Below are 26,907 nucleotides of genomic sequence, written 5' to 3' on the forward strand. Positions count from 1 at the left end.
TCTTCCAACTTTTGGACATATCCCACAGTTAATCAGAGTTATAAACTGCCAGTGAGCCATGCAGAGAGTGAGCCAGTGGAGTGAATCTTCCTTCCTGAAGAGGAATCTAAGCAGTGCCTGGCTCCATGTTCCCCTATGAGTTCCTAGAGCTCATGCTTGCTCCTGTTTGATGCCTTTAAAATTGTCTCCCTGACAATTAACATCTCCCTGTGTCTTTACAGAAATGAAGATGTGAACTTGATTGCCACATGCTACACTGTCTTCATGTGTTCATAGATCTCTCTGCTTTATGTGTGGTATGTGTAAGGATGTGATTGTGTATGTACATACATGTTTATAAGTAAACCTGCACATGTGCATTCTTGCCTTTGGAGGTCAGGGGCTGAGGTCAGGTGTCTTCTTCCATCACTCTCCACTATGTTTTTGATATAAGGGTTTTATTGAATTTGGACCATACCTATTTGGCTAGACTGATTGTCCAGTGAGCCCTCAGGATCCCCTTGTCTCTGCCTCCCCAGCACTGGGGTTACAGGTGCACATTGCCTCACCCAGTTTTAATGTAGGTGCTAGGGATAAAATTCAGCTCCTTGGACCAGGGATGACAGTGCATGCTTTTAAATCCAGCACTATGGAGACTGAGGAAGATAGATCCCTCCGTTTGGGGCCATCTTGTGTTATATAGTGAGCTACAGGTAGGTCAAGGATGTATAGGGAGATGCTTCTCAAAAAAAAAAAATTAATGCTTACAGGATAAGTACTTGAATGACTGGCCATCTTCCCTCACCTCCATTTCAGAATTTTAAATAGTGATTAATAGTGATTAAGTAGTGATTAAACAGAATTTTAAATATGAATTAATCTAAACATATATGATTGGTTGTAAATAAAGACTACATTTGTATTCTAATTGATGTTTTTAACCTTTATCTATCCTTAATGTGATATCCGGTATCACCTGTTGAGTAATGTTATTAATGTTTTATCTTGCCTCCTTCTTGTAAAATACATATGGCAACCAACCTGCTGAGTTCTCAGCCAAAAGCCAGATCCTGCAACTTACATTTTATTAGACTAAAAAGTTAACCCTTTATTACCTATTTAAGTTCGTATGTGTGTGCATGTGTGCATGAGTGCAGGTACCTATGGGGGCCAGAAGAGAGCTGGAGTTACAGCTGGCTGTGAGCCACCGTCACATGGGTTCTGGGGACTTCTGGAAGAGCAGTATGTTCACTACTGAGTATACTACTGAGCCAGATCTCCAAACTGAAGAGCTATATATTCTATATATTTTTTTGAAACAGGAAAAAATAATGATACTTGCAGATTTACATTAAAATATTAAACTAAAGTACACTCTGACAGTATTACATGTAGTTTAACTCCATTTTTATTTAAATATCCAGTTATCAAAATTACATTGCATTAGAAGAGAATAGGTAGGGTTTATTTGAAACTAATTGAGTTATTTAAGAATAAAGGACTGGAGAGATGGCTTGGTGGTTAAGAGTGCTGGCTGCTCTTTCAGAAGAACTGAATTTGGCTCCCACACTCATGACAGACAGCTCACAACTATCCACAGCTCAAGCTCCAGGGCATCCCCTGGCCTCCCTTACATTCTCAGGTACTGCACACTTACAGCACATACGTGTGTGTATATAATCAAAACTAAAATTAATGAAGATAAATTCCCCATGTAGAACAACGCTTTCCACCTCTTTGATTGGCAGGGAGTTTGGGTGGTATCCCCTTTGATAGCTGATCGAAGTATAAATAACATGGAAAATTTTGTAAGAAAATGCATTTTTACTAAACATTGAAAACATCCAATCCTATAGGTTTAAACAATTTTTTGTTTTAAATGTTTTACTTTACTTAATCCTTACTTAGTACATAGTGACTGAATATAACCCCTGAGGCAGCATAGGAAGACCTCTGATAGTGGCAATATGGGCACAGCAGTCTGCTTTTTGAACCATACATAAAGCAATGGATATTTTTGACATAAAGTAACCATATCGCAGAGGTTCTATAAGGTGAATAAAAGCTTCCTTAATAGACAATGCTTTTAAAAAATAACTTCTTTGTAAAAAAAAATCCAATATTTCATTTATTGGCAAGAATTTAGACTTTATTATTTTATTTTTTATTCAGAAAGTTGCCTCAACCCCTAGGAAAACTAGTAGAGGCTATCACAGCTTTGTTTCAAAACTACCTCAGGAGGTCTGGTCCCCACAGAAAGAATAAGCATGGTGAAGTGACTCCAGCTGCCGGCCTCCTGCCCAGGAGCCACCCCGAATTTCCTCAGAGGACTTCAAAGCCTCCCTGAAATCTAAACCTTCGTCAGCCATGTAAATCGCAGTTACAAAAGGAAAAAGCGCCTATTTCATGGTGCACGGCTGGCGAGAGCCCAGCTTTGTGCTGCACGTGCCGGGGGGAGTGCCAGCCACAGAAGGGCACTGCTCCTCCCCCTGTGACCAATGCAGTTAACACCAGATCCATATTAATGTTGTCAAGTTCCCTTGATGTATTTAAACAGATTTTAATTATTTGTAGCATTCCGAGGCCCGGGATATAGAGCCTCATAGTTCTTCAAAGAAAGCTTGCTTAGTGTGTGAACGTAAAACCTCTCATCAAAATGAAACTTTGATACTGGCCTCAGTCGCTGCCACAGGTTATTCATCCCGTCAGCAATTTGTGTGGCAAAGTGCCATTTGAATAGTGTATTGTTGGGGGACTTACGGTCCACTTGACAAGGGCTCTTTCTCTAAATAGTACAATTTGACTCCAGCTGTTAGAGATTGCCTTTGACAGCAGCCACACAGAACGGGAGAGACTCACTGCTGAAAAAAAAAAAAAAAATCGATATCAGCTTCTTGCTTCTAGGAAGCTGTTCTTTTCTCTTCCGTGGACCTATCAACAGCTATCGAGGGTGGAGAAGTGGAAGCTTAAATATTGTTTTAAATGCAATCCACTTTGAGTTTCCAGTTAAGACTTGCCACAGACGGTACCTAAGTAGAGTTTTAGGATATGATTTCCACACCCTGGTTCCTGTTGAGTCACAATTACAGGGCAGTTGAGCCTGGAGTCTCTGTACTCTGTAGAATAGAATTAGTGTAAAAGCAGACAGAATTCTGGGTGATGTTACAGAGCTAGACCAATGGCTTCTTGATGTTTACCTGCCTATGTGTCTTCTACATTCCCTCCTTTTTCTGTGTGTGTAATTTTGTTTTGTTTTTATATGGATGGCAGAATATTTTGTGGCTATGCCCATGGCAACACCCACAGATGTTGACAGCATTATGTTCCTAAAGTAGTCTTGCAGACTTGGGGACTAGGTTCAGGGACTTTTGTAGCACTTTTTTTTTTTTTTAATCATACAAGGTTGCTATGATACCTGACTGGCAGTAATAGCTATTGAATCTCTTAATTCCAATAACTCTACACTAGGTCCCCTCTCCCTCTCTCCGTCTTTGATTGGGTCTCTCTATTATTTCCTCTTTGATCGGGTGTCTCTCTTATTACCAGACGTTGTGTTTAACATACAGCAGAAAAAATAAAATTGCATCCTCGAGATGAGAAAAAAAACGTCTTAAGGTAAAATCTTGAACCATAAAACATTTCAAGTTATAAAACCTTTAGCTGACTATTGATCTCCCAGGATTACAGATATAATTTGTTTAAATTATTTCTTTCTTTGACTGTATGTGATTTTGGATTTTTATTGGTATTTCCCTGAGATGTTGTAAGTCTTCATCTAAGGCATGTTGAATGGAATCTGGAAGAGCTGTCATTTTGAACATAGAAAATGCCAGTGTGATGTGTCCTTTCTCAAACGCCTTTTCACCGGGGTCGGTTGAAACAGCTGTTGTCTTATTACTGGCCATCTCTGCATTTACTGAATCTTTGGCTGCAATAGCAAGTGAAAATTCATAAAGCTGATGGTTCAATTGTGAACGAAGACCTTTAAGGCTGAGTCAAGGTCAACGTTATTGTTTTTATAATTGCTGATAGACAATCCTGATTTCTCCCAGAGAAGAGCTTTGCTCAGCTTTGATTTCTGCGAATGTTATCTCTTTTTTTAATTCTCATGGAAGATTTTTCAATGAATAAATGTTTATACTACCTCTCTGTGCTCCATGCAGCCTGCATCTACTTAGGACCCTTTCTGGCAATGTATCCTATCATCCCTGTTGGGATGTGAAGCTCTGGGATTTTTTTAAATATTCTGGAACTAAATTCTTTCTATAATTATCAGGTAACTTGTGTGTGTATGTGTACGTGTGCTGCTGGGAGAGGGATCGGTTCAGCACAGAAACATGGAGAAGAGTGAAGTGAATCAGGCATCCCATTTTGTGTTCATCTTATCAACAGACAGCGTTAATGTGATTTACTACGTATGTTTTAAGACTTGCCTTTATTGGCATGAATGATTTGATAGGTCTTTTAGAGCACCTGAATGTTATGATCATGGTCACGCTGTCACAACATGATGGCTTAGCTGCATTTCCTTCAATGATTTCTTAGTTTCTTTCCTTCCTTTTATTTTCAGTTCTAGATTGGTTTTTCTTAAAAACAAAACAACAACAACATCAACAAAAACATGGTTTTTCAAGTTTTGTTTATCTGCTATTCAGCCTCATGGAGAAAACCAGTATCTGTTAAAGTACTTCCTCCCCCGCATCGCCGCCCAGAGTCAGAACTGTCCTATTTAAGCAACTTGTTTCTGGTGGTGAAGTTTCTTAAAATGAAATCATTATCTTTGTAATGATACACATTAGTGTATACTTTGTAACAATGCACATTAGGATTATTAGTTTAGTATTGTACTATCCTAGCATACTATGCTAGTATACACACTAGTGGGTATCATTACACACCAGTGTGATGTAAAGTCATAATCTTTGTAATAATAGTACTCTAGCATCCAGAGTGCTAGCAATAAAGGAAATATACAAGGAGGGACATTTTACTCATTACTAGCACACCAGGTACTAGCTTCAGGAATAAAAAGTAACATTTATAGAACTTCGGATGTTGGGTTCCCTCAAAGAATTTAGAACAGCAAAGGAAAGAGGATGACATCTCTTTTCCTGAAAGCCAGCCATGTCACTTGTTGACTGAGCATACCCTCTGGGCTCATTTAAGGAAACAAAACAGGGCAGTGCTGGCATCCATGACGTATGCTGATGCCGTCTCTAAGAGCAGAAAATGCAAAAATGTTACAGGAAGCAGTTCTCCGGGCAAAAGCATTTGTTCTCATGGAATATTTCCTCTGAACTATTAAAGCAAAATATATTAGGAACTTAGCTTTGTTTATTGATGCTAAGAGTCCAAATGTGTTTCATTGGAAATCACAGCCAGCCAGTATTCCTAACTGATTTTTCAGGAATGAGTTTTCCTGGTGGCATCCTGGAAGTGCCATCAGTTCTGTGAAGTGACAGCTCGAGAATATAGTCACCTTCATCCTAAATGTACTCGGCCCGATGAACCTTTTCCTCCAATTATCATCATTCCTCATGGATATTAAATGTTCCCGGGATGCTGTGTGGGCAGCAGGGACTTTCTTTTCCTATGTACATAATTTTATACACAAACAGGTCTGAACACTACTGTTTTTGTTGATGGTGTTGGGTGTCCCCTGACCCATTGTCTAAGAGATGCTTTTTTTTTAAGCCATTCCCAAAGCTTATGAAACACAAAGCCCAGTTCACCCTTAGTGCTTTCTTTCCTACCTCCTTAGAGATCTCTGGTCATTATACAAAACTCAACTCTTTGCACTTCATATTTGGTAGCAAATGTTTTGTTTTCCTTTTTCTAGCCCCTCCATCCAAGCTGTTTTACAACCCCCACAGTCTGGCATTGACTAGAGACCTATGCCTGGAATACAGAGAGAAGACCACAGGCCCTGACTTCCTAGGAGATCACCCAGAGACTTAAACAAAATTATTATTTTGTGGCTGATACAAGTGTCCAAATCGAATGCTCATCTAAGTCTATATTGTCCACTAAATTTATGTATCATGGGATTGTCAGCTGAATGTTTTTAACCACCAAAGGCCTACTTTTTCTTCAACCTACTCACCTACAGTTAAAGTGAAGTTTATGTATGATTTAAAAACTTAAGGTCCCAAAGCATTTTTTTATCCCTTTTATCCCTTTCTGCTTTTTACTTTTGCATAAGCTAAAGATGATCTCAAATAATCCTTAGAACACATTACCTTAATTTCTGGCATGCTCAAGGATGGGATTGCCATTATAGTAGCAGAAATGTCTAGTCTTCCATGTGTTTATGATAATTTTTTGCCCTGGCTTATATGATCTACCCTCCTGTTTTAGACATCATAGTAGTTAGGCCCAGAGACAAAGCATGCAATGAATAGCTATGAGTGAGCTCTCAGATGGTGTACAGACCTTCCAACAGCCCTGCAGCTGGATACATTGTGGGTTGGCCTCATATTCTACATAGTTTAGTTCTGGGACTAAGTTTTTGTGTCTTAAAATGTTGCATTACTTGAAATTATCATAATTCTATTGGTAACCAGAGTTTTCTTTTTAGGCAAGGTCTCACTAAATAGTGCTGGCTATCCTGAAACTCATGACATAGACCAGGCTGGCTTTGAACTTACTGCTTTCCTCTTGCTTCTGCCTTCCCAGTAAAGGATCAGAGGTGTACACCACCGTGCCAGCTTTGTAAAATTGCAGTAATTACAATCTACCTATCTTTCTCTAATGAGTAAATTATAATGGATTGGGACACTATATATATATATATATATATATATATATCATAATAAATGGGTAACACATTCATAAAAACATCATGAAGTATAATGGGAGAAAGTGCCATAATCTGCTGGCTTAATAAACTTTAAAGGCTTATTCAATAATGGTAATGAAATCTAGGATATTTGGCACACAGGGAACCAATGTTTCACTTTAGGCGAGGTGCAAATGGCAGTTTCCTTATAACACTCAGTTAGACAAAAGGTGACGTGGTTAAAATGGCTTTGTTCACCAGTGAAGTTTATGGTATCCCCATTTACCTGTCTGTCAATCTCAGGCTCATTTCTCCTAGTCACAGAGTTATCTAAAATAATCACTCAGACATAGCCTGAGGATTATATTGTATATCACGAGTCGTCTTCTTCCCTGGGATAATTACTTTTCAAGATCATCCCTTAATATAAAACCCCCAAAGCTATTAGCCATCTAACCAACAGGTTTGTAATAACGTTTAGAAATGGTTGTATGATAAATATGAAAGAGGTTTATTTATGTCTCATTTCCCAAATGTGGGGACACAAGGTAAGCCTGTAACCCTCAAGCAACAGCTTCCTGCTTTGGTAGTTGATTTGGAAACTGCTTCATGCTCCTCTCATCAGAGGACAGGAGGGAGAGCTGATGACACTCTGGTGTATACCACTTTGAATGCTTGCAGATTTCTTTTCACGTGGAATAGGTTCAGAGTCTCAGGAGACAGCAGGCCTTAAAGGATTTCCTCTTCTTCATTGTCTCTTAATACCCGATTGAGATCGTGAGGATGAGGCTGCTCAGTAATTACTGGTAGACATCGTTCTTCCACGCGCTGGCACTGACAACTCCAGGCCTTACACGCCTCTTCCTAGCAGAGGCCATATACTCCAGATGTCCTCTTTGCCTCCTCAAACTCTACCTGGTTAACAAGCACATGCCAGCTCACCTTTGACGTCCCAATGTGTTGCCTAATTATTTGTAAGTATTTATACTACTTTCCCAAGTAGTCCTTAAGTTCCTTGGTATATATGTTGTATATATTTTGTAGTGAGGTAAATAAGGCAGAAAATTCATTCTTCAGTACTCATTGAACATCTACTGTGTGTCCCATGCCCTGGATAGTGGGGATTTCAACAAGATCCCGGACTCAGGCAGCTTACATGTGCAGGGAGAAGAGATGGACTGTAACTTAAAAAGAAAGGCCAGGGGCTGGAGAGATGAATCAGTGGTTAAGAGCAGTGGCTATTCTTCCAGAGGACCAGGGAATTAAGTGTTTCCTATGAAGTTGGCTAGAGGCATGAAATGATGTATATGTATGTTATAACCATATTTGAAGTACTACCGGAGGCACACTGTACCATGTAAGGGCATCTGCTATCTAGATCACCAGTCGTAACAGTCATAAATAAGTTTTGATGGATAAGTAGCATTTTGCTGTGGGGACCAAGCCTGAAAGATCAGAATATAAATGTGGATCCTAAGGAGGGTGTGAATGAGATGTTAATACAACTGGAGATAGTATGTATAGTAAGGAGAGATGAAAGGTAACCTTCTGACCATTCTTCAGGAAAATAGAGAGTGTTATAATCTGGACTTGGCCATTTTATTGCACTCACCACTAGTTACTACAGAGTAATGCTATCTAGACAAAATGCTTTTCAGTGGCTCCTAGGGCTTATTCAGTCTGCAGGGCTGAAAATTTTCTGTTCATTGATTAATAACTTACCTGCCCCAGCTCCTGTCTCTCAGGATTTCACTCTTGGATTCTGTGAAGGTGACTATTTTGGGTCTCTGAAGTAGAACCATGCAGTGTTCGTTCTGTGATTGGTTCTTTTTTTATTCAGCATCATGTACACAGGTCCTTTGTTTTGAGGGGATTTTTGTTGTTGTTTTTGTTTTGTTATCTGTTGCAGAATTTTCTTCTAGGGCTGGATATTATTTTAGCACAGCTGTTTAATATCTTTTTCTTCATCCACTCATCTGCCAATGGTCAGGTAGGTTTTCTCATCTCTATTATTGTGAATAGCATTGCATTGGGCATTTGAACAATTTTTTTCTTTTGGTCATTATCTGGAAGTTGAATTTCTTGGTCATGTGATAATCCTAGCTTCTTTTTCTAGCATTTATTTATTTATTTATTTATTTATTTATTTATTTATTTATTTATTTTGTGTGTGTGTGTGTGTGTGTGTGTGTGTGTGTGTGTGTGTGTGTGTGCCACAACACAGTCTGGAGATCAGAGGACAACTTGTGGGAGATGGTTGTCTCATCCCACCATGTTGATTCCAGGTGTCCACTTCAGGTCTTCCGTTGCCTTTATCTGCTGGGCCACCTCAGTGGTCCAGTATCAGTTTCAATTTTCAAATGAACCTGGATATTTTTTTTATTTGATTTTGTATTGCAGTAGTCATTTCCCCATACCCTCATGTGGAGACTGAATTTTCTTGTCATGCCTCATCTACTTAAGTTTACATGAAAAAAACCTTCAGAAATCAGTTGTGAGGTGTTACTTCAGGGCCCTCTCCCCCTTATCTTTATGTGTATGAATGTTTGCCTTCATGTATGTATGTATGTATGTATGTATGTATGTATGTATGTATGTATGTGCCCCATGTGTGTGCAGTGCCATAAGGATATCTGATCCCCTGGAACTGGAGTTATAGACAGTTGTGAGCCACCATGTGGGTGCTAGGAACTGAACCTGGGTCCTCTTCAAAAAGCAACAAATGTTCCTGACCACTAAGCCACCTCTCTAGCACCTATAGAGGTGCCATTAAATCACCTTTTAATCTTTTAAAAGGGACTTCTGTCCTCAAGCACTTCATATACTTTGCCAATGATACTTTCTGTACTGATTTCTGTTTACCAAGTTGCTTGTGGAATTGAAATGACCAGAATATCTGGTGGCCATTTGGAGAGACAGCTTCCAAATATGTAAATATGATGACTAAAAATTCCTTGTTTAAAGATTCCTTTAATTTTTTTTATAGTTGACTGCCTATGTAAATGTATGCCACACATGTGTGGGTGTCTTGGAGGCCAGAAAAGGGCTTTAGGTCTCCTGGAATTGGAGTTATAGGTGGTTGTGAGCTGCTTGATATAGGTGCTGGGAATTGAACCCAGGTCCTTTGCAATGATAGTGCCTGCTCTTAACAGCTGGGCCATCTTTCCAGCACCAGCTTGTTATGTAAATATACACGTCACTGCAAAAGGGAAGAAGCACTTAGTAAGAATTTGTCCCTTGTTATGTGCATTGTAAGCCAGTTCTGGCTGGCTTGTTTTCCCTCTAAACCTACACCTTTCCTGAACTTTTGGCCAATTATCAGCTTATAGGGGTGGTGTTTATAAGGTGCTAATGTGATGCCACTGACTAAAGTGTCATGGTTGGAAGCAAAGGTGTTTGGAGTGAATCACATCAGCATGTCTGTAGCACATACTTTTTAATTAGTGTTCATCCCTAGAGGCCAAGTTCCCAGTAATTTAACAACACACACTTGTCATCTTAATTGACAATTATATACTGAGTTAGAGTTAAAAAGAAATCAAAGGAAATGGTTGCTGTTTAAGGAAAGTGCCCCAGACAAGCATCTATTTTGCCACTTAAGATTGAGCTTCTTCGAACAAGTGCTTTTGAATTTGATATTGTTTCTATTAGTGCCATTTATTACGAGATATAGAACAAACCCAAGTTGAGTTGTAGGGAGAGTGGTTTTGGATTTTCTGGTAATTTTCAAAGGAAGCACAAAGTGTTCTCTCTTATGTGTGCTCAAGAACACCCTGGTCTTTCATTTCCACTAGGGCTCCTCAATGTTGGGTTGATCGAATAAAAGGCTGTGTGACTTTGGTTTTGTCGCCAGGCCTCTCTCAGCTGACTTCTGTCTGTCTGTCTTTTCATCCATTCATTGATACTACATTGTTTAAAAGCACAAATCTCATTAGCTAAAGCAACCCCAGTTTATGTCTTGTTTACTCTTAGCACCAGTCTGTCCTTTGCTCATTGTACAAATAGTAGGCTATGAAGGCAGCAGAAATAGTTGGCTGGGGAAGACAGATTTAAGATGTCCCAGTGAGCAGAAAGATAATTATTTCTATCTGTATAATTCCCTGCAGAGGATGCCTTTCACTCCAGAGAGGTATTGCCTCAGAAAAAAACAGTATTGGCTGTTTGCTTTTTAGATTTTTCTCTAAGATATTGAAACCAGAAAGCTGGTTGTTGGCTTCTTTCTCCTTCCAGAGGCCAAGGACACTTGGGTTGTTGCTCATGTTTTAGCTTTTCTCTGCGAGGAAGTGACTTTGTCTCCCAGTCTTTTCTCTAGTCTGCTAAATCCCCAAAATGATTGTTCACCTGACCTTTTGGTGATTTTGTTTCTTGCCTTCCTTCCTTCTCTTCCCTTCTATAGTTACGGACCCTTAACTTGGTCTTCAAAGGTTGTGAAAAATGATGAGCAATTTTTGCTTTTAAATCAACTAAGGATGGACAGTAGAATGTCACTCAGTAGTAAAGCACTTTCCCAGCCTGATAAAAAATAAATAAAATCAAAATAAATCAATTCCATATATGCGTGTGTTGTTTCTTATTTATATTTACTTACTTTAATAAGTTTAGTTGACTACTGAGATATTATTTTAGCGATCCCACAACAGGACACTGGTGGCATGACTTTTAGGAGTATGAAATGTGGAAATGAAAAGTTTCGAATTATTCAGTAATATTCTTTGTGTTGGGCCCTTGGTTCATTTTCCATTTACTGCACAAATCTGACATGCTTGACTGAAGCAAAATTTCAACCTGCACATTTAATTTATTTTTATTTTTATGTGTATGAGTGTCTTCCCTGCATGTGCCTGGTCTCTCAGAGCCTAGAAGGGGAGATCAGATCTCCTGAAACTGGAGATACAAATAGTTGTGAGTGGCTATGTGGGTGCTGGGAATTAAACCCAGATCCTCTGCAAGAGCAAGAACAGTCAGTGCTCCTAACCTCTGAGCCATTTCTCTAGACCCATTAACCTGAAAGTTTAGAAGAAATTATTTTTTCAGTTATTAAAATTATTTATACAGTTCGGATTAAAATCTTTAAGTTATTTGTGTGTGTGTGCATATCTGTATACAAATATGGGAATGAAAGGCTGACTTTGATAAATGTCTGTCTTGCTTTCCACCTTGGCTAGACTGGCTGGGTTACCATAGGCTTTGGCTAGACTGGCTGGGTTTTCATAGGCTTCAGCTAGATTGGCTGAATTTCCATAGAGTTTGGCTGGACTGGCTGGGTTTCATAGGCTTTGGCTAAACTGGCTGGGTTCCCCATAGGCTTTTGCTAGACTGGCTGGTTTTGGCTAGACTAGCTGGGTTTCCATAGGCTTTGGCTGGACTGGCTGGGTTCCCATAGGCTTTTGCTAGACTGGCTGGTTTTGGCTAGACTGTCTGGGTTTCCATAGGCTTTGGCTGGACTGGCTGGGTTTCCATAGGCTTTGGCGATACTGGCTGAGTTACCATAAGCTTTTGCTAGACTGGCTGGGTTCCCATAGGCTTTTGCTAGACTGGCTGGTTTTGGCTAGACTAGCTGGGTTTCCATAGGCTTTGGCTGGACTGGCTGGGTTTCCATAGGCTTTGGCTAGACTCTCTGGGTTTCCATAGGCTTTGGCGATACTGGCTGAGTTACCATAAGCTTTTTTGCTAGACTGGCTGGGTTACCATAGGCTTTGGCTAGATAGACTGGCTGGGTTATCACAGACTTTATCTGGGCCATCTGGCCAGCAAGCACCTGGGTTCTGCCTCTCTCTGCCCTGCCCCATCTCTTGGGTTACATGACCAAACCATAGTGCCTTGTTTTTATGTGGGTGCTGGGGTTCCAAACTCAGGTCTTTGTGTTTGTGTTGGAAGCATTTTATGCACAGAGACAGGAGAACTTTCCCCAGGCCAGCAGTCACATTTTATGACTGACAGAGAAACATTCATTATTTTCCATAAGTAAATTAATGGCCTTACACATCTGAGTTCATGTGGGAATGCATCCAGGTTGGCCAAGACAATCATGGCTCACGGCTGTGGTTCCAATGTGATTATTAATAGCTCACTATTTCATTCTAAAAAAGTAGTCTGATCTGAACAATAAATAACATACTCATTTTATTTAAAGAAGACAGACTTTGAGTGAAGAAAAATATATCATAGGTTGCCGGAGGTTAAACTATCAATTTAAAAATATTCAAATAGCCATGGTGGTAAACTTACACAAATGTGTCAAAAAGTCACAATAAAGAGAATATTTATTAGTTTTCCTCTTATGTTCAGAGAAGCAAAAATACTAGAGTCACCTTTGAGAAAGTCAGTGATATAAGAAAAATTATGCATGAGGCAAATTAGAGCATTCATCCTTCATTCAACATGGACACTTTATTATGGAGTGACTTCCTCTATCAGTCATTGGTTAAAAACAATAGGCATAGAAAACCATGCCCTATGGTTCAAAATCAGCTGTTACACTAATTAGAAATATAGTCAACTCACTAAGCATCTTATAGAATTCTACCATTTTTCAGACTTAAATCATAAAGCTGATGATTTAAAAAGAAACAAGCAATCTCTCCTATTAGCCTGGGTGAGATTATAGACTTTAATAAGACTGGCAGTTTTGTAGAACAAGCTCATAAACCAGTTTGAAGCCTGAGACACAATTTCATTTATCTTTATATTCTAAGCTTTATAGTGTCACAGAAAGTGTCCATCTGTTCAGCTGAGATTGCCGCAATAGTGAGTGGTCAGGAAGACTTAGTAGGAAAAGGTCAAAGGGGCCTCTTGACCCTGCAGAATGTGCCAAGGCAATTGGAGCGTTGGGGCTGATACACAGTGAGATACAGTTGGCTGAAGCAGCCTGTCTGTTAATTGGTAATGATAGTGAGACTACACAGGGAAGTCATTGGTGAAAGAAAACAAAAAGTGTCCAATATAGTAATTTATTACCAGGCAGTGGGTCTCGAGTGCTGGGTTGTCTTACCCCTGCAGTGGCGAGAGCAAGGGAAAATGTACGCCAGCCAGCACTTAGCTGAAAATGGATGCCCTGCTGGTACCTGGGATGCACGGTGGCCCGGTGATTGCCTGTGCCATTAGTTTGATAATACTGTCTCTGCTGTGAGCTCAGTTCCCCAAACTCTCCTGTGCATCAGCTGCAGAAAGAAGCCTTTGTCTTTTGTCTACTGTTTGCACAGGCCACTCTCCACCTGACCAGATGGACCCAGATGATTTTATTGCCAGCAACTACATCCAGTAACCTAGAGCTCTGACAGTCTCAAAGAATGGCTGACACTTTCATTTGCACCTTATTGTTTGAGTGACACATTGATGGTGTTCATTGCTATAGGCCCTGTGATGGTTCCCAGATTTCATCTTTGTAAGCCATGAGCTTTTCAGCAGCAGCATATCCCGGCTTGCTATGTCCTGTGAACTCAACTTATTTGTTATGAATGCTTACGTGTATTTGGTTCAGGAAGAGTAAAACCCTTTGCTGATCTAATTTAGGAATCAAATTTTTAAATCCCTTTAAAAGTGGTACTAGCTGCTGACAGAAAAAAATAAAATTATTGTGGAGAAATATAAATCACCTCTTTTGAACAGCTAAAATTTTAGATAAAATTATCTTTTTGTGCTTATTTATTTGCATTGTTATTTTACCTACATCTGTGTCTATGTACCATATGTGCGCCTGCAGAGAACTGGAGTGACAGACAGTTGTGAGCCACCCTGTGGATGTTGGGAATCGAACTCACGTCTACTGGTCTACTGCAGGAGCCACACATATTATTGACCATTGAGCCATCTTTCAAGCCTCTGTTGAAATGTCTTAAGCTGAACAATGCAGTACCAAGTATGGACACTAAAGAGACTTTCCAAATTGCAAGCACAGACATGGTCAAATAAACCTAATTTTAAATTCACAGTGATAAATACTACATGCACTTTGTGCCTTCAGCTTGTGTTTGTACATGCATGGTAAAATAGTCTCACCACTATAGGCAAATTAAAATAGATAAACATAAATAGTTTGGACTTCCTCTAATCCTTGTGCTGCAGCAAGGTTCACCTCATTTCATGGCTGGCATTACCCTGCTTTCCTCAAATTGTAATATAATTTATCCCTAAGACAATTATATCAACTCAATATGGAATTAGCATTTAGGATTATACTCAAAACTTAAATTTGACTTTGATTTTACAACTAGAATTCTGGCTGTATATACAATGTTTGTAACTGTGCACATTTTCAGTGGTTAAAATCTCTGTTCATATGTTTATTTTGTGCAGGTAAATTCTGTGCTATGTGATTCTCCATGGAGGTGTCACTGCTCTTAAAATTTAGGTTTGATTCTGGAAATTTGTGCATTGTTGAAAAAAGACATTGTGTTTTCTCTTCCTGGATATACATACAAACACACATGTGCATGTATATGCACATACACATGCACACACACATGCATGCACACAAACACATTCATCTTTAAACTTAAGCAAGCGATAATGCCCCAGTCAGGGTTACTATTGGTAAGATGAAACACCATGACCAAAAGCAAGCTGGGGATGAAAGGGTTTATTTGACTTATACATCCATATTGTAGTCTGTCACTGAAAAAAGTCAGGACAGGAACTCAAGCGGGGCTAGAACCTAGGGGCAAAAGCCGATTCCCCAAGGCGATGAAAGAGTGCTACATACGGGCTTGCTCCCCATGGCTTGCTTGCTCAGCCTGCTTTCTTATAGAACCCAGGACCACCTGCCCAGGGTGACACCACCCACCATGGGCTGGGCCTCCCCCATCAATCAGTAACAAAAATAATGCCCTATAGGCTTGCCTACAGCATAATCTTATGGAGGGATTTTTCTCAATTGAGGCTCCACCCATACAGAATACTCTAGTCTGTGTCAAGTTGACATAAAACTAGCCAGCACAAATAGCATTATTCTGAGGTTAGACATACATAGGCCAAAAGACAGAGAAACCTGGACTGAATGCAGCCTTTGACCAGCAACATGAATGCGGGTGAGACCAGGTTCTCAACATTGCATGGGGCACCACAAAAGAAAGTTTGATAGGAAGTGTGACCCTGCTAGGTCCCATCAATTTTAGAGATGGTGGTGATCTGGGCTTAGGAAAGAACAGGGACCTGAAGTTTCTAGGCTAATTGCTTCATCTTTATGAGGAAAGATGGATGAAGGCATTTCAGAGAGGAAAAGAAAATCTCACATAGCCTTCCTATGCCTTGAGAAGGATTGCTTGGCTTGCTTAGTAAAAGTCTGCTTGGTAAACATTTAGTTGTCATTAGTACATGAATTCATTAGGCAATTTATTAACCGATTTACCATTGGGATGGAGACCGGGCACTCATTATGCCCTGTGTCATTAATCTTTATAAACTAAGGCACTCTGTAGTCAATATCTGTATCAAATCTATATTTTTTAGAACAAATGGCTCCAAAGTGAACATTGCATGGCATTGTTTTCAATGTTTGCTAAATGTTAATTTCTTACTATATTTATTAGGAATTTCTCTTAATTTGTGTCTTACAACTTAGAATCTGATAAAAAGGCACTGAAGCCTGCAAGAGGGGCACCTGATCATCAGGAGCTTTCATTGTGTCAGCAAAATGATTAGTCTTAAGAAGAGGGCAGGGAGAGGGGAGCCAACAAGAGGCCCTTTATCAGCTACTGGAAATGTATGTTTTAAGGGGGATAGCTGAGTTCCCAGAACCAGGTGGATCCCACTGGTAAAAAGCCTTCAGAGACAAGGTGAGACAGGTAAAGCAGCATCTGAACTGCACTTGTCATGAAATTTTTATGTGGTTATGTGTATTAAATCAGTTAATGCTTTGATGTATTTGGAGGGGGGGGCTGCGATAGGCTTCCCTTTTCCTGGATATCATGTCAGTAACATGTACATTAAGTTGACTTTTCAGGTATGGTTTCCATGTCATTTTAAGACTTTCCAAAATACAGTGTAGCAATATTGGTTTTCATACATCACTAATGGACCAAGGCTGGAATTTAGGAGTGAGTGCTTGACAGAATAGAGAGGACCCTGACATTTATGGAGAGGGGAATAAAAGCAACAACAAAACCTTGCAGCTCTTTAGATCTCAGCATTGGGCTCACCTCTGCTATTAGGCTGTGGACATGGTGCTTTCAAGATGGGAATTTGTGGGGTGGGGGGTGTTTGTTGCTTTTCATATGGGATTCAGACTGTTACAGACACTGATTCTGATCGGTAAAATTTAGATTAACATAGTTCTTTAGTTTAAAGTAACAACATTTATCTAGGAAAGAGAGATGGCTCACATGGTAAGAGCACTGTTTGCTCTCACAGAGGGCCCAGATTTGATCTCCAACTCCTGCACTGGTAGCACCCAGCTGTCTGTAGGTCCAGTTCCAGGGGATATGATCCCCTCTCTTGGCTTCAATGGGTACTGCATGTACCACGTAATACAGTATAACAAAAATAACTTTAAATCTACATCAGAATACCAAAATACATACCAAAGTAAAATATTTAAGTTAATAGTTGTCTTTTTATCCTATATTCCTTTGTCCCCCCTAAATGATGACAAATATCCATAACCCATCCAATGACCAAAAACCTACCTCTCTACCTTTTGAACATGTGGGTGTGGTGTTCTCTAGACTGTTTCCTGTTGTCTGAGAGTGACAGCATCTTTAGGGGACACTGAGAAAATTTGGATAATGGTACAGTCCTGGGAAAACTAGTTATAACATTTGTTGTTCAGTCTTAGAACTGTTCCCGTGCAGAGGGATCAGTATGTACATCACCTGTCTCTTTGTTGTTGTTGTTGTTTGTTTTTTTTTTTTGTTTCTTTTTGTTTGTTTTTTTGAGACAGGGTTTCTCTGTGTAGCTTTGGAGACTGTCCTGGCACTTGCTCTGGAGACCAGGCTGGCCTTGAACTCACAGAGATCCGCCTGCCGTCCCCAGTGCTGGGATTAAAGGCGTGTGCCACCAAAGACTGGCCTGTCTTGTAGGTTTTATTTGTTTACTTTTTTATGTTTGTAGCCAGGATTTTCCAGAGGTCTTCCCCAATCTAACCTGATCTCCATAAACCTTGAAAGAATCCACAATCTTTCCTGTGGAAACAAAAGCATAACTTTTCCCCAATGCACTACATTTCCATTTTAAAACTAAGGTATCACTAAAGTATGTGTGCTGGTTTAATTCAGCAGCTCCTTCTTCTTTTTTTCCTTCTTCTTTTTTCAAGACAGGGTTTCTCTGGATAGCTTTGTAGACCAAGCTGGCCTCGAACTCAACAAAATCTGCCTGCTTCTGCCTCCTGAGTGCTGGGATTAAAGGCGTGAGCCATTACCATTCAGTAATTACCATTACAGAAGCAGCTCCTTTTACAATACAATATCTCACTTGCTTATCAGCATTCAAAAAATTCAAAGTCAACACAACACCATACAGGATCCAGACCGCCTATACATTTCCCATCTTTAAGGGTTTATTCTTTTTATATTACTCTTTGCTCTTACCTTAAAGACTATTATTTATAAACTATTATTTACTGTTTCTATTACTGTCTATGCCATTTTATTTTCTTTTTTAAGATTATGCACATTTTTAAACACACTGTGAACCATTTAGAGTTTTTTTCCCACGTGGGCCTGTCTTTACTGCATGTCTCTAGCCTTTTCTGACCTTAAACTGCTGAGTGGTTTTTGCACCACTCCATCCAGCAAGCTTTATGGCTCCAGGAGCCTAGTCAAGAGCTGCATTCAATTGGGAACTGAATCTAACCAGGAGCTATGTTTAACCTCCCCAGCTCTAGGAAGTTGGAACCCTCATTGGGGCAGGCATTTTTCTTTCTTTACTTAGCTTGTTATTTCTACTCAGTGTGTTGGCTATTTAAGTGATCTGCTGTATGGCAGAGCCTCTTAAATGAGCCTTATCCATTTGCTGTTGCTGTTTCTTCTTCTTCTTCTTCTTCTTCTTCTTCTTCTTCTTCTTCTTCTTCTTCTTCTTCTTCTTCTTCTTCTTCTTCTCCTTCTCCTCCTTCTCCTCCTTCTCCTCCTCCTCCTCCTCCTCCTCCTCTTCCTCCTCCTCCTCCTTTTTCTCCTTTTTTTCTTTTAAACTTTCTCAGGCCCTTTGTGGAAATTCAAGCCCTGTGTTGGAATGTCAAATTTAGCAGGCTTTCTCAGACTGCCAGCCCCCAAATCATGACCCAGAGACTTACTGTTAGTAGTGGATGTGCAGCCTTTAGCTCATGCTTGTCCCACTGGCTGATACAACTTAATTTAACCTGTTTCTCTTCATCTACATTTTGCCTCAAGGCTTTTTTTTCCCTCCTTTCTTTCATTCTGTATGTCCTACTTTGTGTCTGGCTGGCAGGTAGCTGCCTGACTGGCCTCAGGCCTTTCCCTCATTCGCCTCATTCTCCTTTCCCTTCTCTCTCCTCCAATTTATTCTCTCTGCTTGCCAGCCCCACCTATTCCTTTACTGCCTAGCTATTGGCCATTCAGCTTTTTATTAGACCAATCAGATAGATGCCTTCGGCAGGCAAGGCAACACATCATTGTATCATTAAACAAATGCAGCATAAACAAATGTGACATGCCTTTACATAGTCAAAGTAATATTCCGTAACACAAGTGAGCATGTACACATTCACTTTTCTCTGCTCTTACCTCTGAATGTGATGTGACTAGCTGCTTGAAGCAGCTATCTTGATTTATCTACAGTGATGGACTGTGACCTGGAATTGTAAGCAGAAACAAACCCTTTTTCCTATAAGTTGCTTTTTGTCAGGGCTTTTATTCCAGCAAACAGAAATGAAACTGAGATGGTTATTAAATACTTCTCACTGAAAACAGACCATGCACATTTTCTATTTTTGTGATAGTGACTATGAAATGCTGACTGAATAGTTACTGCTACATACCTGCACTACCACAGATTTTTTTTTAAAGTACCCAAAATACATTGAAATGTTTAGGCATTTGTATGTTTATAGAATGGATATGAAACAGGTATTTATTTGAAGTCTATGAAAACAACCTAATCAAAATCTTTTGCTTTCCCAATTTCAAAATCATGGCCAGAAAAATTTCAAAGAGGAATACTGTATTCAGGAGTACAAAGACCCAGAGTGTGAACTTTCTGAGTGAGGCTCTGAGTGCACAGGGGCCCAGGGGCTGATCTTGGCAAAGCAACTTTTGACTGAACTGTAATTGGGGCTTAAATGGGTTTAAATGGGTTTGGAGACATTTGTTTCTCACTTAGGAGTCAGTTTCTTAAGTGAATTCCTCTGGTCAGATGTGAGTTAGACATAGGTTTAAGGGAACTATAAGAACTATGCTTAATGGCTGGGTTTTAAGTCATCAACAATAACAGCATACATAGCAGTCATAGTAGTAATGTCTTCTGGCTTGACTTGTTGTTTATTGTGTTTCAAGTTATATTTTAGTTTTGTGTTTGCATGAGTCGGGGGAGAGTGGGGAGGTATTTATTTGTGTGTCATGGTGTGTATTCGTGTGGAGATAAGTGGCTTAAGGCTTGTTCCCTGTGATGCTTTTCTTAGATTTGTTCCTTTTTATGGCCTGAGATAGGAGTCATTTCCTAATTAATTCATGTAGTTCTTTATCTACCTAAACTCCTAGTCTTTGCTGACCTGTCTTTTAACCTTTGTTCTTACACTTTCCTTCCTGTGCTTTTCTTGGCAGTGTAGGTTGTGTTAGCCTGCCTTTACATGACAACATGTCTGAGATACATAGTTTATCAGGAGGGAAGGTATATTTTGGTGACTGGTTTCAGGTGTTCAGTCCTTGGTCAGTTGGCCCTGTTGATTTCAGGCCTTTGGTAAAATACATTTGGGGGACAGGGGTGCTGCTTTTGGTAGAGCAAACTTGGTCAGCATCTAGAAGCCAGGAAGCAAAGAGATAGAGAAGTGAAGGTCAGAGTCATAGTATCACATTTCAGAGGACAGTCCCTGAAATCTCACCTCAGCTGCTGCAGGGCCCTCCAAATGGTGTGATAAACTCAGAATCAAGCCTTGTCACATGGCCTTTGGGGGCCTCTGAAGCTCAAATCACAGCATGCCAAAGCCTTATCAATCAGCACTATTTTCTTTGGCCACATTGTTGACTGTTTGTAAAAAGAAGTTATTGTTCAGTATAATTAAACAAAGAATTTTGTGGACATCTTTAAAAATCTATAAAAGGAGATGTTGATAGATCCAAATCTTCATAACTGGGATTGTGTTTTAAAAAGCCCAGCCATCTCCATCAGCAATGCCTGCAGATCCCTGCCATGACATGGTAAGTTATGCGCATCCTTGCTTTAGCAGCCATGTGACAGTTCTTTAGGAGTACATACATGATGTATTTAGACAAATTGTGCCACAGACTATTTATTGGATAGCTGACAGACATAAAAAGTTCCGTACTGTACCTTGTTTTTATATGACTTCCTATATCTTTGGAATTGTCTTGAGGGATAAATTAGTTTTAAATAATTTCAATATTAAATGGCATATAATATTTTAAGACTTTAATATGTAACACTAGCTGATTTCCATGCAATAGACACCAGATATATTAGTTCTGTGGTATATAAGAGAGCTCATGTTCTCTATGAAAACCAATTTTTAAAAAATGTTGACACTGCAAACCCAACTTCTGTCGACTTTTAGGCTGTTATTCTAAACATTTGTCCTACTAGAATCCCTAAAAATAATAGACAAAATATTTTTTAAATCTCTGAAAAGAATAGTTATCTGAATTATCAAGAAATTTAAGGAAGTCTTGAGATGCTAAAATCAAAACGGGAATACAATTCCAGTAAATTATGAAGAAATCTGAAAGGTGGTTGTGTCCCTGGGAATTTAGGTTAGCTTTAACCACTCCACAGGTAATTAAAGAGAGGGTGCCAGTCAAGGCAGTGATGAGATGTTGATAACAGTCCAAGTCCATCATTCCTGAGACACTGGATGCTCAGTGAAAATGTGAACCAAGGCTGAGGATGTATTCCACAAATAAACAAGAAAATGCCATTCTGTGCCTTTGTTGGTCTCCTCACCTTAGATAAATAGGGGAACATAGTTTTGACAGGGAACTGAATACTGTGATGTAGGAGTCAGAATACATAAGACACACAGGAATGAAAAACTTTTAAACTAAATATTTTACTTTAAAATTATCCTGTGGGTAAGAACCCAGCATATGAGGCAGGCACAAACTAAATTTTTCTCTTGAAGAATGTGCCCTTACCCTGTGTCTCAAGGGGCTCTACTGAAAAACTCTCATACAAACAGTCACATGCGGTCATAGCCACACAAAGAACCAGGAAATCATAGCCAGAACTCAGAAGCAGAGTAACATATAAAATTAGCATGTTTTGGAGAGCAAAAATACAGTCTTAAAACCCAATTGAGAAGGAATCAACTGGAATTTAGAAAAAAAATACACACATCATGATATTAATGACAAATGGATCTTTAAAGAACAGGCAGACAGATGGCGTGACAGTTAGAGGGGCAGCTGACTTCTCCACTGCCAGAAAGGATGGCAGAATCTGCAGAATAATGCCTTCTGAATGCCGTGAGACAGGCTGGAACAGTGTGCTCAGCAAAACTGTCCTTCCAGAAAAACATTATTCTGTTGAGAGGCTAAAACAAACTTAAAAGTTGATTCTTTAAGAATATCAATATTGAGTAACTTTTAGCAGGAAGAAAAAAAAAGAGGAAACAAAAAATAAAGACAAAAGGACCCACAGTACTGTGAAGGTCAACACATGGTAATCAAATAAAGATAGATGACATTAGAACAATTGCTAAAAACTTATTAAAAGATGTTAATTGTGATCTAAATAAGTGAGAAGTATGTTTTGAACTTAATGTGTGTTTTCTGACTTATAGAAAATCTTTGAAGGTCAAAAGGGTGACCAAAGTAAGGTGACCTACTTGATTAGATGTTGTCCTTGTTTTTTAGTGTTATTACACAATTTTGTGTCCAGTGGTGATAAATACATCAATTGTTGTCCCAAGTAATTAGACCAGTGAGCAGAGGGAAAATTTATAGCAGTCACAGGGGCAGTTAGACATCAGGATGGATAAACATGGAAAACTTTCTATATTGCTGGTCAAATCCAAGAGCAAATTTTAAATTTCATAAAATTATCAATTTTGGAAAAACTGTAGGTAACTTTTCTTTTCTCTGAGACTGTAACATTTTTATAAGAAAGAAATGAAGAAAGTATAATTTTCAGTGTGCTTTCTGAATTTGAGACCATTGAACTGACATATTCCTGACTTTCATGTGAATGTGGTATTATACTCGTTCACATTTTCATTGATTTGCCCCATTTTTGCTGAATTTAATAGTTATAAAATACATATTTGTCAGTGACTCTTAATAGGTCAGTTGAGGAAACATGTTGAAGATATTAAGTGGAAGCAAAGGAATCATAAACCTGAGACCTTCAGTTCTAGTGGGCAGTCCTGATATCAAGGTATGCTCTGCTGTAAAATCCAAACTGAGAACAGCTTGTTGATTTCTTCAGTGTTAGTTTCCTTTGTATCATTTATTATATGTTTGCAACATACATACATACATACATACATACACACACTGTATACACACATATGCATGTACATATCCTACATATACATATGCATACACACACACACACACACACACACACACACACACACACACACACACACACACATCAGGGATGGGGAGATGTCACAGCAGTTAACAGCACGCACTGTTCTTGCAAAAGGACCAAAGTTTGGTTCCCAGCATCCAAATAGTGGCTCACGACTGACTGTAACTCCAGATCTAGGTGATCTGGCACCCTCTTCTGGCTTCTTTGGCATCTGCACACATGCAACACCACACACACACACACACACACACACACACACACACACACACACACACACACACACACACAAACACACACACACACGATTTCTTTTTTAAAAGACTCTGATCGAGGGCTGTTGTTCTTCAGAAGTCTTGTTCAAACTTACTTAGGGGAAAATCTTTGAGGAAGGAAAGTTTATAGTGGTTGTCAGCAGAATCTACAATACTCAATTCAGTAGGGGAGTTTCATAACTAAAACAAAACCAATTGTCATGATTTTTTTTAGCAGAACTTGATAATTCTTGCCTTTAACTGTAATTAAATATTTCTTCTTCTACCATAATGCCATCATAGAACCTTCATACTTATTGTGAACTCTGTTATGCTCATATCTTTCCCCTCAGGTTGCTGATACCACATCAGTCCCAAGACCCTTTAATGTCCTGCCTGTGAAAACAAAATGGAGTCACATTGGCTTTCATGTTCTACTGTTTGATTTGGAAAATCTTGTGGAACTACTGCTACCCACTCCAATCAATGATGTTGACCATTCTGGATCATTCTATGGAAGTGACATCTTAAGGAGAGCCAAGAGCACAGTAGAGAAAAAGACATTGACAATGAGAAGAAACAAAGCCTCATGTAGCTCTCTCCAAGCTGAGGCACAAGCCAAGCCCAGTGGGGACAGCCTGCCCCCTGGGGATAATGCCAGTAAACTTCCAGAGGAGAGTGATGGCATTAAAAGACAGAAGAAAATGAAGAGCTCCAAAAAGACACGCCCCAAGCCATCCAGAAAGGTTGATGCCAGCTTCACAATAGACATGGCAAAATTGTTTCTGTCTTGTGTTTTGCCATGGGGAGTAGATAAAGAGTTAGACAGCCTCTGTACCAGGCATCTCAGCATCTTAAAGCTGCAGGGTCCTGTGTCTTTGGGACTTGCTTCAAATGAAAATCTCTTCTCCCTGATGCTACCTGGGTGGGATGCATGCAGTACTGAAATAAAGGAGCACTCAGGAATAAATCTGTTTTCCAGAAAAGTTTTGGAGTTGTCAAATAAATACACAGCCACTCTTCCCAACCAGACTGGAATTCCCAGAGGTCCAGACAATCACTGTGATGCCTTGCAACAATCCGATACTATAGTATATTTACTGAACAGACTCTTTTTAGTTAATAAGTTAGTTAACATGCCTTTGGATTTGGCCTGTGAAACCGACAGGTAAGACTCCCTAGAGAGACTGGTGATTCTGATGGAGACATCAGAGCTGTTATGATCATCTTCTGTGTTCAGCCCACTCATCTTTCTTCCGAGATGATGTTAAAGATGCTTTTAGAAAGTTAGAGAACTTTAAAATTCAGAACCCATTTTAAAAAATTGAATCCAGTTCACCAAAATCCTTATTAAAGTATGTCTGCAGCTTATGACCTACAGAAGATGGAGAACATAGATTTTGACTGAGGCAAGGGCTCACTCAAATAATAAAAAACTCTACACATGAAACAAATAAGGACCGCTGTGAGTGGTAGGAGTGAGAGAGTCAGACAAGTCCATGTTGCTGTTCAAGGACAGAATTCAACCTGCTTGCTGCAGGGTAGGAGGTCTCTGCAATCTGTTTCATAAGAGCTCAGATCTACAAGTGTCTGTCCCAGATCCTATGTGACAAAGCTCCTGCCCTCCAGTGCTTCCAGGCTGTTGGGAGTAGTCCAGACAGACCCCATAAAATTCTACGCTACTTCACACCATAATGCTGGTGTGTCATAGGTGTTTAATGCCCAGTTTTCAGGTGTTGATGGGGAGAAAACAGAGATGGGGGGGTCTGCTTCACATGCACAGTTTGACTCTACTTTCTTTTGTTCATCTTGAACACCCAAGTCCCACCCACTGCTGCATACTTAACAACAAAATTAAGATAGACTTAAAACAACCCTTCTTCTTTCTCTTACTAAATGCTTATACAACAACAAAGTATGCTTAAGCTATATTATCAGTCTTGAGCCTGAAAACCTAGGAGAGAGCCCTGCATCCACTATGGCAACACTATGTGATTTTGGCTAGCCATTTAACCTGCCTAGACTTTACTTTTCTCATTTACAAAGTGAGCTGGGGAATGATTGATGTTAAGAATTCTTCAAATTCTCTAGATCTTGGGTTGCCACCCACCCCCAACACACAGACACACAGACACAGACACAGACACACACCACACACACACACACACACACACACACACACACACACACACACACACACAGAGGACTATGATTCTACCAGGAAGGTGCAGGACAGAGGTTTATTTTTAATACAGAATCTGGGGTGGAAAACTATCTCGGATCCCGTGGGGTCAGGGGCTTTCAGCATGCTTGCCAGTAAAGAGTCTTAAAAAGTCACCACAAAACTGTTTATGCTTCAAAAACCTGCCCATTAAAATATTGGGTGTGGTGGTGCATATCTTTAATCTTAGTACTCCACACAGGAGCAGAGGAAAGGGCAGACTGATTTTTAGTCTATATAGGAAGTTCCAGGGCAGCCAGGGCTACATAGTGAAGCCTTGTCTCAAAACAAAGCAAAGCCACAACTGTTCATTCAATGAACTTTGGAATGGAGATGTTAGAAGGAGAACTTTTCTAAGCCAGCTCTTCTGAGTTTGATCTACTGGGACCAGGATACTTTGTTTTATTGAGAAATTAAAATAATGTATTACTGGATATGTCATATCAAATCCTTCCAAAAAAATTGTCTATCTTGCCAACACTTTATTATAGTTGTGCAGACTGAGAAATCCCTGTGTACTTCCCAACAGGGTGTGTGACTGCACTGAATTCTGAAGAAACAGCCTGTGGCAGCACCTCTGACAATGTCAGGAACAATGACCCAGCACAGAGCCTGATGGTGCCTGGGGAGAGTTCACTGGTGGATGTCAATGTCAACCTTGGGATTCTTAAAGCAGTCATAGCAGCTAGATACCTTGCTCTACAGTAGCAAGACCTCTCCTTTAAAGGGGACACAGTTCATTCTGATGAGCTAAGATTTGAAGTTCAGTTGAGAATATAGATAGCTCAAATTTGAGAAATGAAGTGTTGGAGACAATGATGAAGATAATTCATGTTCAATCCCCAATTTGTTAAGTATGTGTCTTCAGTTTATTAAAGAGTTTACCATACTTTAAAGTAATATTCTGTGTAACTTTTTTCTCAGCAGACCCTTCAAAGTGGAGTCTGTACACAACAAGGGGAAATTCCCTGGAAGTGATATTTTGAATATATCAAGTTTCTACGGTCACCTAAGAAATGGTAAGA

The 26,907-nt window shown here is 39.6% G+C and overlaps 1 protein-coding gene across 2 annotated transcripts in view; it reads left to right on the plus strand.

Moving 5' to 3' along the window:
* The window catches only part of Wdr72 (WD repeat domain 72), a 151,772-nt gene that overhangs the window by 49,427 nt on the left and 75,438 nt on the right, over positions 1-26,907 (plus strand). For both annotated transcript variants that reach the window (XM_035443438.1, XM_035443439.1), the window contains exons 14-15: positions 24,015-24,829; positions 26,810-26,901. In XM_035443438.1, the coding sequence (XP_035299329.1) occupies positions 24,015-24,829; positions 26,810-26,901 (907 nt within the window). The remainder of the gene's footprint in view (positions 1-24,014; positions 24,830-26,809; positions 26,902-26,907) is intronic.

Source organism: Cricetulus griseus, chromosome 4 (assembly GCF_003668045.3).
Source record: "Cricetulus griseus strain 17A/GY chromosome 4, alternate assembly CriGri-PICRH-1.0, whole genome shotgun sequence".
NCBI lineage: Eukaryota > Metazoa > Chordata > Mammalia > Rodentia > Cricetidae > Cricetulus > Cricetulus griseus.